A 15,480-nucleotide genomic window follows, 5' to 3' on the forward strand; every position below is an offset into this window, starting at 1 on the left:
CCCTGGTCCTGCCCTACTTGCTGTCCCTGGTCCTGCTGTCCCAGGTCCTGCTCCCCCTGCTGGCCCTGGTCCTGCCCTACTTGCTGTCCCTGGTCCTGCTGTCCCAGGTCCTGCTCCCCCTGCTGTCTCCGGTCCTGCTCCCCCTGCTGTCCCAGGTCCTGCTCCCCCTGCTGTCTCCGGTCCTGCTCCCCCTGCTGTCCCAGGTCCTGCTCCCCCTGCTGTCTCCGGTCCTGCTCCCCCTGCTGGCCCTAGTCCTGCCCTACTTGCTGTCCCTGGTCCTGCACCCCCTGCTGGCCCTGGTCCTGCTCCCCCTGCTGTCCCCGGTCCTGCTCCCCCTGCTGTCCCCGGTCCTGCTCCCCCTGCTGGCCCCGGTCCTGCTCCCCCTGCTGGCCCTGGTCCTGCCCTACTTGCTGTCCCTGGTCCTGCTCCCCCTGCTGTCCCAGGTCCTGCTCCCCCTGCTGTCCCTAGTCCTGCTCCACTTGCTGGCCCTGCTCCTGCTGTCCCTGGTCCTGCTCCCCCTGCTGGTCCTGCTTACACCTGCACCTTCCACGGCCACTAGCTTAGCTCCATTAATACATTTACACACCTGGTTCTCTGTCTTGGTCCCACTATTGTTCTCCACCTTCCTCCCCCATCTTCTGTGTGTGTGTGTGTGTGTGTGTGTGTGTGATCTGCACTAGTATGAATGCTCAGTGTGATTGTGGCTATCTTCCTCTCAGGTTCTCCCCCGTGTTGTCCTCCTCATCATTGTTGTCCTGTGTGTGTGTGTGTGTCTGCTGCCTCAGCCAAGGCCTCCTGCTCTGCTATTGTGTTTTTTTTGCACTGTTTTATGACTGTAATGTTTGTAATTTGCTCACTGGGTCGACGCCTGTTGCACTCCTGTCTGGCCAGGAATGGGGTCTCCTCTCTCTGCGCTCCTTCTCAAGATTTCTTCCATTTTTTCCCAGTTCAGCTGTTGTTTATTTAGGGAGTTTTTTCTTGCCTCGCTGTGAGGATTGACTGTTTAACGGTGATATTGAGCCACAAATGAACTTTAACGCAATGCACAATGCAAAAAAAGTGCAACCAATCACATTTCCTGCATAGTGTGTAGGTTGTGTACAGGTCTAGACCTCTGTAATGCAATGAGATCATTTCTATGGCTCCCAATGGGGAAGTTACACAAGTTCGCTGTTAATGTATAAGTTAACGTATAGTTTGATGTGCCCTCTGAAGATAACACTGTATAGATAACTGGCTGCTAGACACTTATCAGCTGATGACTAAGCCTGCACACTCAGAGCTGCTGGGCTACATGAATGACCCAGTTGCTGGGTCTGCATCTAACTCAGAGACAGGGAGGGAGAGAAGAGGGAGAGAAAGAATACACCGGGTGGTTCCAGGGAAAATCGTCCTTTTTTTTTCTTTTCTTTTCTTTTCTTTTTTTTTTTCTTTTTTTTTTTTTTGATTTGTGGCAAACTTCTGGCCAAACAACCGCGCTCCGCTGTGAGTGCAATTTGAACTTGGTGGTACTTTATGGGTAAACTTTTGGAGTTAGTTTAGCAAAAGTTCACCAAGAGAATTATTGATTTCTTTTTGTTCCTGCTATTTTTTTTTTTTTTTCTTTTTCATCCTCGCCACCTTGCAGTTGTATTTGCTGCTCTCGGTAGGATATTTGAGTGACCCAGCATATCTGAGCAGACACACCGTAGGCAGTCTCAGCTGTGCAGGTCTCTGTTAATGTGATCGGCTTCTTGTATTATTATCTAATGGCAGACGTATTGCATTACTTATTCCTTCCTGCATCCTCTCCAACATACTCTCTCTCTCTCTCTCTCCCTCTCCCTCCTCTGGTGCTGGTTACCCTGCACAGAGACAATTTGTGGCAGATCTGAGGCCGATCACACTGTCTGACCCTCTCAGGTCAGCCTTTGTAGCTCTCAACATGTCTCTCCCTCACACAGCCTCTCTCATCCTTGCCGTCTGTCTGTCCGTTCATGGGTCTAACCCCCTCCCCCTCCCCCCACGCCCCCCGCCTCTTCCACCATACCTCGCCTCCTCAAAAGCCACCTGACAGTTTCCAGCTCCCTGTCCCTCCCCTTTAAAGTCCCTTCCCTTTTAACTTGAATATGACCAGAGTGAGAAGTGAAAGTGGATGGGTAGCTGCTGAATAATGGATGACTCGACTGCTTGAAATTCTCGCTGCTTTCAAAGCGAGGAGAAAGAAAACAACACAAATATTTTTTTGCAGCGGAAGGTGAAATAGGGGGCGCCATGCGGGGCTGAGGTTCGAGTCAGAGGACCTCCGAACCTCGGCTAATTTGAGAAGTTGTAGCGCCGCGTCTGCATAATACGCTTTCAGAGGCACAAAGAGATTGGAAAGCCTTTCATTTCTACGAACGCCAATTTAGTTTGATTCTTGTTGAGCACCTTCCCAGGCCAGCAGTAGTTCAAAGCATTTTTTTTGCTTTGTTTTTCAGGCTACAGCTCCTCCCCGTGCAAGGAGCTCTCCAGGCATGTCGGCGCTGTTCAAACCTATTGTCTGGGTTTTAGCGGAAAAAGCTTACTCAACTCCCTTAAAACACAAAACCACTAACCACACACAAAACAAGACCTGCAGCTTTATTCATTGTCATGTTTATTTTATTTATTTACATATTCCTTTTTTCCGTTTTTGACGGTGAAAAATAGCGAGGGGGAAAAAAAAAAATAAAAGTGCAACGTGTGGGTTTCTGCAAAGGTAGAATCAGCCCCACACTGCAATTATCCTCTACGAGCGCTGAAGAGACACTGCACGCTGCATTCAGGCCGTGGTCAAAACTCAACACCGCACAAGTAGCGCGGAGTCGAGGTCCCTTATGTTGAAAGCACACCGAGTGCTTTTCTCCATCAAGCACACAATTACTTGAATATAAATAGTTGCGGGGCAAGTGTCAAGAATTGTGGAAGTTGAAGTGAGACCCAATCAAATTACCAAAACTTTCATGGTGACACTTAAGGTTATTTGCTTCCCTCTTTACAGCCTGGCTGATTGGCACCGGAGCAGCAAGGAGAGTCAAGGGTGAAATGGGCTTGAAAAAAAAAATAAATAAATAAATAAATTCACAGACTGAACTTTTGCTACAAAAGTACCCTGAAGTGCAATACACTTTGTCAGTGCCATGTGGCCACACGTAAGGCAGAACAACTCTGTAGAATGGGGTTTAACAGATATTTAAAAAAAAAAAAAAAAAAAAAAAACTTTTGCCAAAAGCAAGTCCAACTCCTTCTCTTTCTCTTCTCTTCTCTCCTTTCTGTCACTCTCTCTTTCCCTCAGGAGAGCGACTCGTTCCTTCAGCGCTCTTCTAAAACCACGCCGCTCCTCTTCCAGGCCGACTAAAGCTCTAAACCGGCGAAGAGGACCGCAAAACCTCTTCAGCAAAAAAAAAAAAAAAAATGAGACAAATCCCCCGAAAGCCTAATAGTTTGGCCTAAATTCTGTACAGGATTAAAGAGACTCATATTTGCTGTAATTATGAAACTTGTCCATTTACGGGGGAAAAAAATGAGAGGAGGGACACTATCTAAGGGCCAATTTTAAGTGAAACCTCTATAATGACGGAAGAAAACACTTTGCAGTCGTCTTTGGTGATAGCGTGCAACGACTGCGCAAAAACGAGATAAAATAAACTGAAAAAGTAGCCCGTTCTTGCCATAAACATTGTTTTAATCCATGCAATTCCCAATATTACACACACAAAAAAAACTTATTTTCAGTCGTGTCTTGAGATTCAGGTGAACACAGCGAACGCGCTTCCAACACACGGTTTGAAACAATTCTTTTTATCATTGCAGTTATAATTACATCTCCAGAAATACTCCGCGTTCACATCATCAAGGGCTGAATAAGGGAGCTGGGGAGAGAAGACAGGGGATGGGATCATTAGCGGCTGCGAGGCCACGCGGGGCTCGTCAAAGCCTGGGCTAGTTCAAAGCGCTTTTTCGTTAAAGTGTAAAATGTTTAGCCCTTGCAGGCAAATAACCTCTTTCTCCACAAGACTGAGGAGGAGGGAAAAAAACACAACAAAAACAAACCAGGGATGTTGTTTTGGGGGATACCAAGTAACCTGAATAATGAGGTAGCCCCGGTTAACCCTGCTTGGCCCTGCTTGGCTTCGCTTGGCTCTGGGCTAGAAAGCAGGCTAATGAGAAGCCCTGGTTTCACAGCACAGCCTGTTGCTACTTTGCTGCAGCCCTTTGAAGAACACTCCTGCAGTCCCGGTCCGCTTTAAAGAGAATCGCTTATTGTCATTATTAGATTGCCAATCAGCATTTCCATTAGAATGATGGAGAAGAGAATGATCCGCAGTGGCTTCTGGGTGACCAAAACATCACAGGGTCCGCTGCTTGTTTACCAGCCTGCAGTGCTGAACGTGGTCCTGTCACTGCTGGACACAAAGTCTGGGGTGAATATCGACTGAATACACACCACATTTTTTTTTCACATTTTTTATTTTTTCTCTGCTGTTCATAACATAAACTGTTCATATTTCTATTTTTTATATATTCCTTGTTTATAGTGTATATATTGCTTGCTGCTATTTATCATCTGTTTATACTGTAAATTTGCACATTGCCCACATCTATGCACATTGTATACATCTATGCACACGGTTTTTTGCACATTGTTTTTTTGCACATTGGGTACTTAGACCTTTAGATCTCTAGTGTCATCTTTTATTCTTTATTTTTTATTTATTTAATCTTGTAATCTGTGGATACTGCTGAAAACTGTGAATTTCCTTCGGGATGAATAAAGTATCTATCTATCTATCTATCTATCTATCTATCACTTCTTTTATGACCTTAAAGGATAAATTTGTTTGTTTGTTTGTTTTTTCAAACCAGGCTGTATTAAAATCTCAGGTCTTATCATTTGTTATCGTACCAACTGTAGCTCTGGTGATGAGCTCAAAGAGATGATGAACCAAAGAACTCATTATTGATTTAAGGAAGTGCAGCAGGGAGCATCTTCCACTATTCACAGGGGATGAATGTGTGGAGAGGGTCCAGAGCTTCAAATTTCTTGGCATACACATCTCCAATAACCTCACCTGCTCTGTCAATGCCACGGCTGCGGGTGAAAAGGGCTCAACAACGTCTGCACTCCCTGAGGCTCCTGAGAAGGGATGGTCTGAACACTCAGCTGCTGGTGGTATTTTACCGGTCCACCATTGAGAGCGTACTGGTATACTGCATCACAGTTTGGTGTGCTGGCTGCTCTGAGATGGACAGGAAGGCTCTGCAGAGGGTAATAAAAACTGCTCAAAAAATCATTGGCTGCTTTCTCCCCTCCCTTGATGAAATTGCCAATAGCCGCTATCTCAGCAGAGCCTCAACCATCATCACAGACTGTCACCTACTGCCCTCTGGGAGGCGCTACAGATCACTAAAAACTCGGACTACCAGATTCAAGCATAGTTTCTTCCCAACAGCAATACGCACCCTGAATGGACTCAAATAATACACACCACAAAATATTCCTCCTGTGCAATACTGTGTGCAATATAACAGACTCTTCTCTTGTGCAATAAGACTGTTTTTTTTTATATTTATTTATGTATTTTTGTTTATTTATCTTTTATTTTGTGTAGTGTTGGTGTTACTTGTAGCACCCAACTGAGCGGCACTTTTAATTTCGTTGCATTGTTCACAATATAATGACAATAAAGGCACTTTGACTTGACTTGACTTTGACTTTGAGAAACTTGAAAAATTACAAACCTACGGTGGCCGAGAACCGCCATCGCTGCAAATAAAAAAAACGATGCAAATAAAAAAAATGCTGCAAATAAAAAAAACGCTGCAAATATAAAAGAAAACTTTGTGTCCACTCTATCTCGCTTGGTGGAAGAATGAATAGTTCTCAGTTTTATTGTTGCATTATTACCAATAAATTATTGATTTTTTAACTGTTACTGGGTAACTGTTTTATAAAAGCAATAAGCCCAGAAAAGCCATGGGTTACAGTGATTTTACAACGGCGATTTTACATTTTAGAACGCCCTCAGCCGTTGTAAAATCACTGTAACCCACGGCTTTTCGGGGCTTATTGCTTAAATATAACAAATATAAAAAATCTGCCATGAAAAATCCGTTTTGGCTTTTTTGTTTGCATCGTTGCTTTTTTTATTTGCATCGCAGCGTTTTCCTTTTTTATTTGCAGCGTTTTCCTTTTTTATTTGCAGCGATCATTGCTTTTTTTTATTTGCAACGCAGCGTTTTTCTTTTTTATTTGCAGCGTTTTTTATTTGCAGCGATCGTTGCTTTTTTATTTGCAATGCAGCGTTTTTCTTTTTTATTTGCAGCATTTTTTTATTTGCAGCATTTTTTGTTGTTTGCATCGTTTTTTTAATTTGCAGCGATGGCGGTTCTCGGCCACCGTACAAACCTGTCCTTTAATTCAACAGGACAGCACAGGTTCCTGCCTCTGCGTTGGCAAGCATGTGCCCTGCACGTGCCCCGCTGAACACGCTGAAGCTCCAGCTCTTTGGCAGCTCCAGTCCATGCTGAGCTCCCTGAGGAGGCATTCACAGCACCGTTCCCCTGAAGGCATCAATAAACTACCGCATTATCATTAGTGTTGTTATGAATTGACTGGCAATTCATTCATAATTCAAACTTTTGGACCTGCATGTGCTTGCTCAGTGTGTGTGTGTGCATGTGTGTGTGTGTTGAGTGTGAGTGAGACTAATCCTGAGCAGCACGCACTGTAAGACGGATCGTGTGCCGTGTCAAATTAATTTGACCCACACATCCATCAGGCCAGTCACACACACACACGCACACACACACACACACACACACACACACGGAGTCATACAAAGATAGACCACAGAGGAGAAAGAAATGCAAATATTTCTCACTCCTTTTTTGCTATTTAGTTCAAAGTACAGTCCCGCCGTATCACCTCTGAACCAAATATCTGCTAAACCACGGGTCAATGTTAAAACACTTGAAAGTCAGCGGCACTGACTAAAGATCAGGGGATGTCAGGACGATGAAAAGGGAGGCAAGGGAATGAAACCAGGGGTGCAGAAGTACGGGACAAATATGAGAAGGAGCAGGAGGGAGAAAGTTAGGAGGACGTAGATCTATAACTGGGAGGAGGATGGGGTCGAAAACACCTTGGCTATAGACAGATAAAACCTCGGCGCAGCCTTTACAGGAGGCTCTCAAAGCTCCGACACGCTCACAAATATCACCATGCAAACACGAGACAACCATGCCGTTCGCTCATAACGCATACAAAAAAACTGAACTGAGGATTCCTGACACCATTCGTCAGGTCTGATGAATCTGAGACTGCACGGCATGCTTTTCTGCAGCGAAGTCATGTGTCTGGAAAAACGCCCAGTCTAGCATTCACAGGTTAGGTCTCTGCAATTACAGCACCGGCAAGGAGGGCATTAAATACCAAGGGTGCCGTCCAAACTCAAGGGTGTGGCGTGGGCGTAGGAAGAGGTGAGATGCGGAAAAGAGGCATCAGTAAATAAAAACAAGGGATAAGAAACTCACTAACCTCTCTCGTCCTGAATGAGTCACTTAAACACCCACTCTAATAAGCTGTTGTTCAATGATAAGATGCCATTGAAGCTCACTGCCTCAGTGGGAGGGTTTTCTGCTTTTTCTGTAGAATTCAGGAGTAGCAGATGTGGTAAAAGGTTTACTGAAAGGAACAGATTGCTGCTGAAAGACAAGCTGATAAATTGTAGTCAAGGCTGAGGAACAAATAAAAAGAACATATAGTGTTTTGACACATCATATTTGGGGTGCTGAAGGCCTGTTTGCCTGAGACTGCCTTCACTCTTGGAGAGCACTCAGCGCACTTTGCTCAGGCAGACACGCCGGGACGCTCACAGGTTCAACTTCTCGAGCACAGCAGACCTTTAAAATGCATTTGCCAATGTGTCCTCGACTCAAAAAACCGTGCCGAAATAACTGCGCAGGCTGTGGAGGATGCATAAAATACATAGACAACAAATTCAGTACCCTAAGAAGAAGGTTTGGACATGTGAGACGGAACAAAGACAAAGCATCAAGCATCAAAATGTCCTTGTATTACACCTTGAGACAGTCTGAACTTCTGTATCTCTGCTTCTACATTTACATCTAATTAGCCCAGAACCATTTAACATCATCAGGATACATGATTACTGATCTAAGACCTTTCAAAAACCCTGTAGCAACATTTACACTCCATTATATACACATCAATTTCATGTGAATAACGGGATTGATTGATGCCATGATCTGTGCTTCCTGTCAGTTTTGCTCTGTGTTCACATTTCCTTGTTTCTTTTTTGTTTCCCGCAGCTTTTGATGCCCGATCTGTAAAGCTTTTCTTTAATTTTACATGGAACGGTGCTTTTGAACTGCCAAACAGAACCAAACGAAGGCAGGAAGGTGTAATTAAAAGATTCAGGGAAACAAATATGAGAATCCTGAAGCTATCACACCTCATTCAGAAAGGCTCAGATCATCCCCATGGAACAGTCTGGGCTTTCATCAAGAAAGCTTGTGGCTTAGCACGAGTGACAGTCTGAAAGAGTACATAGCTAGAAACCTTTCAGACTTAGTCTACATTCAGATTTAAAGCCCGGGGCTGTATTCGAGTGGCATCTTGCGGCAGGATTGGCATTCAAAGGCCAGTCTGCGCTCTCAGCCGCTGTGAAGTTTAGACGGTCACGTGACCCGACCAGTGATCTTAGACCGCTACTTATCAAAGCTTTATGACGCCAGGTCCTGACTCCTGCGCAACATTCAGTGCAGCAGCGTCGCATTATGTTGCATTTGATGCTGACACAGTGAGCAAGTTTTACAGCACATAAACCAGCATCAATAATTTGAGCAGCGAAGTCACGATCTGGCGGGTTTTATTTCCCTGGGTCATTATTATCTCCATGTATTTACTTAACACCATTTTTACATGATATATAACTCCCAGGGTGCAGCAGAAAGAGCAATCTAAATTGAGTGTAAATTAGGCCTAAAAGCCAATAAACGCAAAGATAAGTTTTCTATCTTGTAAAAAGGAAGTGCAATACACGCAGTGAGTCTCCCTCTGGCAGATATATATATAATTATTTCACTCAAACACATAGTGAAACTAATGGCCTTCCTATAATGATGCTGGTAATATTTGAGGGAAGGATTTTCCTGTTAGAGTTAAAGTTAATGAGCTGCCTCACGCTGTAACTTCTGAATCGACTGGGGTGAATGGTTTGACCTACACACAAAGCTTTGCTGGTAAATAACTGATTGTCCGGGCAATATTTTTCCCATCTATTTACTCAGCACTGATAAAGCAGCTTGACAGGCAGACAGAGTGTGAGATGCAGGGATAGAGGGATGGGATAGCTTGAAGATGAGAGAGGAAGGAAGCAGGGGGGGCGGGGCGGAGGAGGGAGATGTGAAACAGATGACGGGGATGAGGAGATGGAGTGATGAAGGGCCCTGAGACGGATGAGAGAAAGAGGTGAGAAGCAACTGATGGAGAGATGTCTGCAAACTGAGAGACAAGATATCACGCCGGGCTCAGCTTCCGGTTCGCTGGCGCTCTGTTCTGCCGGCTAAGTCACCTTGCCGCAACAAGTGAGAGTTCAGGACGCGTCCGAATCCGGATCTATAGTCGGCAAGTAACGAATAACGGCTCTCTGATGAAGGAATCACCCTTCGGACTATTTTTCGGCTTTACATAATACATGCAACATCTTTGAAATCTTGCAAAGGACGACACTGCTTTAGCTGTTGCCATCCAGGCTTTTACTCTGAAACAGCAAAAACCCAGATTTCTTATGATTTAATGCACAGTTACCCCAGAAGAATAGAGAATAAAAGTCATGGTCCACAAATAATGTAAAACCATCCTTAAACTTAATAACACAACACAAAGACCACATGATAAACAATGCACAAACAAACTAAAGAACTAAATAGGGGCCATGAGCCATAGGGAACAATGAACTGGGCTAAGGCATGCTGGGAAACCCCACTGACTGCAGTTCACTCAGACGTCGGTCACCGAGAAAGACAAAAGTCCGCCACATTTTTTCACAGCTAGATTTGTTTTGATTTGCAGAATGCATAGTGGGTTTCCTAAATCTATATAATTTTAATAACCAGTCATTTTATATTTCTTTGTCGTTAAAATCCAGTGATTAAAAAAACCCCAAAAATCCAGTTTGAGCCACGACCCTTTTTTTTTTCCCGAATCTGAATTATTTTTCCCCAAAACAAATCCAAATACAAGTAGCAGTGCTTCCACACGTTTCTGGAGAGAGTAATAACATGGTCATTCACAGATTTTTAGGTGCTGGTCATAAGAGTCGAATTAAGAAAACACCTCTCGCTTTTGTTTCCAACAAAGGAAATGAATTGAAATCCAAAAAGCAGAACTGCTGCCAAATGGAGCCGCGACCTACGGCTAATGACATTCACAACAATCACACGTGCATGCACTCCTTTTGAATTCTCCCCTTTGTAATTTTCACTTTCCTGTCTCCGTCTCCCACATGCATCCTCACCGTTTTGCGGCTCAGATTCAGTTTGCCTCATTTCACCTCTGTCTTCTCATGGTTTACCTTGAGCCCCTCACCTGATGCTTTGTGACTGCAGTATGTCTGGATCTGTGGCGTTGAGTGAGGCCACGAAGCTGCCCACGGGGATGTTTTCCATCCTGGTGACCATCAGGGGGTCCGGGAAAAAGACGGGGCCCTCGTTGATGTCCATGACGGTGACGTGGACGGTGGCGGTGGAGCTCGGCCCGTAGCCCACGTCTGGAACCAGCGAGTCCTCGTTCTCCACCTTGATGAGCAGCGTGTGGAACGCCGTGGCCTCGTAGTCCAGAGGCTGAGCGATAGAAAGAGATTCAAGGAAATAGGAGAGAGAACATAGATAGATAGATAGATAGATAGATAGATAGACTTTATTGATCCCAACCAAGGAAATTCTCGTGTTACAGCAGCATCAGTAGAAACATATAATAAAGTTAAATAAAATAGAATAAAGACTAAATATATAAAATAAAGACTATAAAGACTAAAAACTAAAAAATATACAATAAGGGCTAACCTAAGAATATGAGATATGAATAAGATAAGATAAGATAAGATAAGATATTCCTTTATTAGTCCCACGGTGGGGAAATTTCACGCATTACAGCAGCAAAGTGGATAGCAAGATATGAAGCATAATTTACATTATAAACAGCATAAACAGATAATAAATAGCAAAAAGCAATATAAACATTATAAAAACACAGCTGGATTTGTTTTGATTTGCAGAATGCATAGTCGATAAAGTGGGTTTCCTAAGTCTATATAGTTTTAATAAGCAGGAATTTCAGTAATTTTATATTTCTTTGTCGTTAAAATCCAGTGATTAAAATTTTTTTTAAAAATCCAGTTTGAGCCACGGCCCCTTTTTTCCCGAATCTGAATAATTTTTAATTTTTTAAAGGAATATAGAAAAACAAAATAGAAATATGAACAATTTAAACAACAGAAGAAGAATAAGGGCTAACCTAAGAATATGAGATATGAATAAGGGTTAACGTCGAGGGAGAAGACAGGTAGAGATAAGGGAAAGGGTATCAAGAAGGAATATGGAGGACAGGAAATATTAATGGCACGTGGAGCCAAGCAAAGTGCAGAAAAACAAAGTGGGCCTGTGTCCTGAAAATAGCACAAGTCATAAAAGAAACAGAATTTTGCGCAAAATATAGAAATTACAGGTACAGGGGCGCGGGTCAGACTAACGCCACATGAAAAAAGGACTTTCATTTTTACAGAACTAAATCACATGTGGTTACAAATGCGGTTACACAGGCACTTAACAGCATATGTCAGCTTTAAATTTAGTCTGACAACCAATCATTTTATGAGTTTTCAAGGAGAAAAGACCATTATGTTGAATGATGGCTCAGCATTCATATAAGATGCAAACACTATTCCCTAATGTTGTTCCCGTATTCCAATATGATAATGGCACCTTCAGAAAACTGGGAAAATGGACCAGTAATCCCACTTAAAGTTCAGGTTTCAAGGAGGATTAAGGCTGCTCTGAAGGCAGTTTATTATCGGGCACTTGATATTCATGTTGTCACGTGTTTTTTTTTTTTTTTTTTTTCTTTATTGAAAGCATAAGGCATAAGGTCCTGCATGCCACTCTACCTTGACGACGAACAGCATGCCCTCGTTGTTGTCGGGGTTGGTGTGGATCTCGAAGCTCTGGGTGGGATCCCCGTTGATGATGGAGTAGATGGCTCTCCACGCCCCCGTGGCCGGGTCGTCCCTGTCGTCCACCGTCAGGTTGACCACCACCCCCGTCGACCCCTCGTCCACGTACGCCTCGAACTGTTGGAGGAGACGGATGAGCGGACAGCAGATGAATCAGCTCAGGGTAGAAAAACGGCTAAATACAAAAGATACATACATATATTTCATTTGTTGTTTTATTTATGCCATGTATCATATTTGTTCACCCTGATTGTTACACATCTAGTGCTATATGAATAAATCTCCTTATACAAGTTCTTATTAATTCTTGCTCCCCATTGTAATTACATTTTGAAAGCCATCATCATTGCCGTCGTCACAAATATTATTGTTGATCAAATATTAGTGTTGAGTTGGAGATTCGTAAAAAGACAGTTCAGGAAAATACTAGTTGATGTTGACAGCATGGTTCAGGGTGAACCATCAGAAGAAAACAGATTGAATACTATAATTTCCCTGAACTGTGAGAAAAAAACATTTAACTGACATTAAACGGTTTGGCATAAAATAATTAGACGTCTAACATTTAAATGTCATGACAGGAGATTCAAGCGCATGTTGCTGCAATATCCCAGCACTTGAAAACAGCAACATTTGACTGTAAAAAAAATAAGTTATTAATTTACTAATAAGAGACGAAATTTCAAATTAAGATGCACTTTTCAGCAGCACTTGAAGTGAACCAAGAATGTTTATTCACAAAATATAACCAAATCAGCCAAAGATTAGTCTGAGACACTGTCGCATGTAAAATCTCAACAAGCTACAAGTACTGAAACTTAAAATTTGATGCACACACACACACACACGCGCATACACACACACAGGCATTTCAACTAACTGTTAATGATAAAATCCCAGCCTTCTGATTGGTTGAAATAAAGATGGGGTGATTAAGGTGGAAAACCAAGATTGGGACCAAAGTATGGCGACGCCTCAGGAGCTTGCGTATTATTTATTGGTTGAATAAGTGAGTTTGAAGGAGCTCTGAGACAGAATTTAGCTGTTTTAACCCTCCTGTTCAAATTTACAAACATCTTTCATGTTTGGGGTCAATTTGACCCCAGCAGTTTAAACCTCCACAAAATTATTATAACTAAAATTGTCACCAAAGTTTATGTATCAGGTACTTTATGTTTCTTTGTTGATGACCTAAATAGCCCTTTAAATAAAACATAACCCCACACACCCACACACTTATACATCTAGTATTCCTATTATGTGACTATGAAAAAATATGCAAATCACTAAAAAATCTCACTGATTGACCCAAAATTGGAAAGAAATATCAATTTTTGGTGTTTTAATGGCTTTATGTTATTTCTGAGTACAGATTTTTGTTGTTTATAACCGATGCGTTACAAAGTGTGTACAGGACATTGAAAACATATCATCATGTCAATTTCATGTTTACCCGGTAGAACCCATTACATTAGGAAAACTCATTAACCCTATAAAGCCGCACGTGTCATATTTAAGACATGATTGTTTTCAGCCTTGTACATCAACTGTACAGCATTTGTACAGCACATTTTTACTGAAACATCGATAGGAAAAATGACTGAGTTGATGCAATGTGAAATTACTGAACATTTCATAACGTTTTTGTTTGTAAAATCTAACACAGCAGGTATATCGAGGTCATTTTCACCAAATTGGTCAAAATAATAAAAAGATAATGCTAAATAATGGAAAAAGTGTTATTTACTATGTTTGGAAGATAAAGTGTTCTTTTATATGTTTGGAGTTAGAAATGTGTTAAAGAATTTTTGTGTTTTATGATGTTTTTGTTTGTTAAAAAAAAAAAAAAAAAAAAAAAAAAAAAATCATGCACAATTGCCTGATGTGCCAAATATGATGCAAATTGAAACTCATAGTTGGGGATTGATATTTGAATTTTTTTTTTTTTTTTTTTGGCTGTTTAGTTGGACCAATAATGGCTCCAGTTTCAAAGACTTGGAATTTTTGGTCAATTATTTGATGGTTCAGGCTTTACAAGGTTCAATATGAAGCAAAAAATGTCTCTAAATAATCATTTATTTATTTAGCGACATTAAACATTGACTGGTGTCAAATTGACTCCAAACATAATAGGAGGGTTAAACACATGTACTGTTATAGTGTTTATTCATTATTATTTGTTCATTTATCACCTTTGATATTACAGTAATCCTGGTGCTCACTACACCACTGTTACACTCAACATCATCATCATTGGCATCATCGTCGGTGTCACAATCAACATTTTCATCACCTCCAGTCTGAGCGCTCCGAACCGCACACTTGACGCCCCGCCGCGTTTGTTGTGACTGATGTAAAACTTCACTCGCGTCTTTCAAGTGCTACCGAGAGTTCAGCGAAACCTTTCATCGCTCCGACACGCACACGCAAAGACACGAGTCGCGACAGAAGATCTCTTCATGTTAAAGCTCGGCGGGAGCTTCTCGGGATGAACCGAGCGGTGGCCTTTTCACATGGGGCCGATTGTCGAGGACTAAAAAAGAAAAGAAGAGGGGGAAAAAAGGAAAAGAAAGGAAAGGAAAGGAAAGAGGAGAGGAGAAAAGAAAAAAGTCAAGAAAGGGCAGAAAACAAGACAGGATAAAAAAAAAAAAATAGCCCCTCTTAGCCCCCCGCCTCCCAAATGCTGGTGTTAAGTGACCAAACATTAAGTTAAAAGTGTTAACAGAAAGGCCAGTTTTGACCTTACGGCAGCAGCAACCTGTTTATCTGCCCGTTCGTCCGACTTCTGCAGCCAAATGCGCAAGAGGAAGAAAAAAAAAAAAACGCATTTGCAAAAGCAATTTAAGGGAGGGCTAATAAATACACACAAACACAAACACGTCTGTACTCTATCGTTCAATCGTTATTTATTTCTCTCTGTCAGTCGCTCCCCGGCTCCCGGGTCATTGTTGGCAGCGGGGACTCAGTCAGATTCCCATCACTGATGCATTCTGCCAGCAAGCCTCTCACCACAAAGACCGGCAGCACCAATCTTCCTGCAGAGGCTCCAAGCAGGGAGAATAGGCTCTGTGTGATTGTCTGTTTGCATGCGTACATGTGTGTGTGTGTGTGTGTGTGTCCCTGGGCCATTATGGTGTCAGAGCTTACAGTGCAATCTTTCAGACGCACAACGCTCTGTTTAAGGATAGCGCTGGTCCAGCCTAGATTACTGCGTCTTCTGTCA

The 15,480-nt window shown here is 42.5% G+C and overlaps 1 protein-coding gene across 1 annotated transcript in view; it reads right to left on the minus strand.

Annotated features, from left to right (window-relative positions):
• The window catches only part of cdh13 (cadherin 13, H-cadherin (heart)), a 278,706-nt gene that overhangs the window by 68,511 nt on the left and 194,715 nt on the right, over nucleotides 1-15,480 (minus strand). The window contains exons 9-10 of the mRNA XM_030054250.1: nucleotides 12,192-12,374; nucleotides 10,616-10,869 (exon numbers count right to left, since the gene is read on the minus strand). Of these exons, the coding sequence (XP_029910110.1) occupies nucleotides 10,616-10,869; nucleotides 12,192-12,374 (437 nt within the window). The remainder of the gene's footprint in view (nucleotides 1-10,615; nucleotides 10,870-12,191; nucleotides 12,375-15,480) is intronic.

The sequence above is a fragment of the Myripristis murdjan genome, chromosome 6 (genome assembly GCF_902150065.1).
Source record: "Myripristis murdjan chromosome 6, fMyrMur1.1, whole genome shotgun sequence".
Lineage (NCBI taxonomy): Eukaryota > Metazoa > Chordata > Actinopteri > Holocentriformes > Holocentridae > Myripristis > Myripristis murdjan.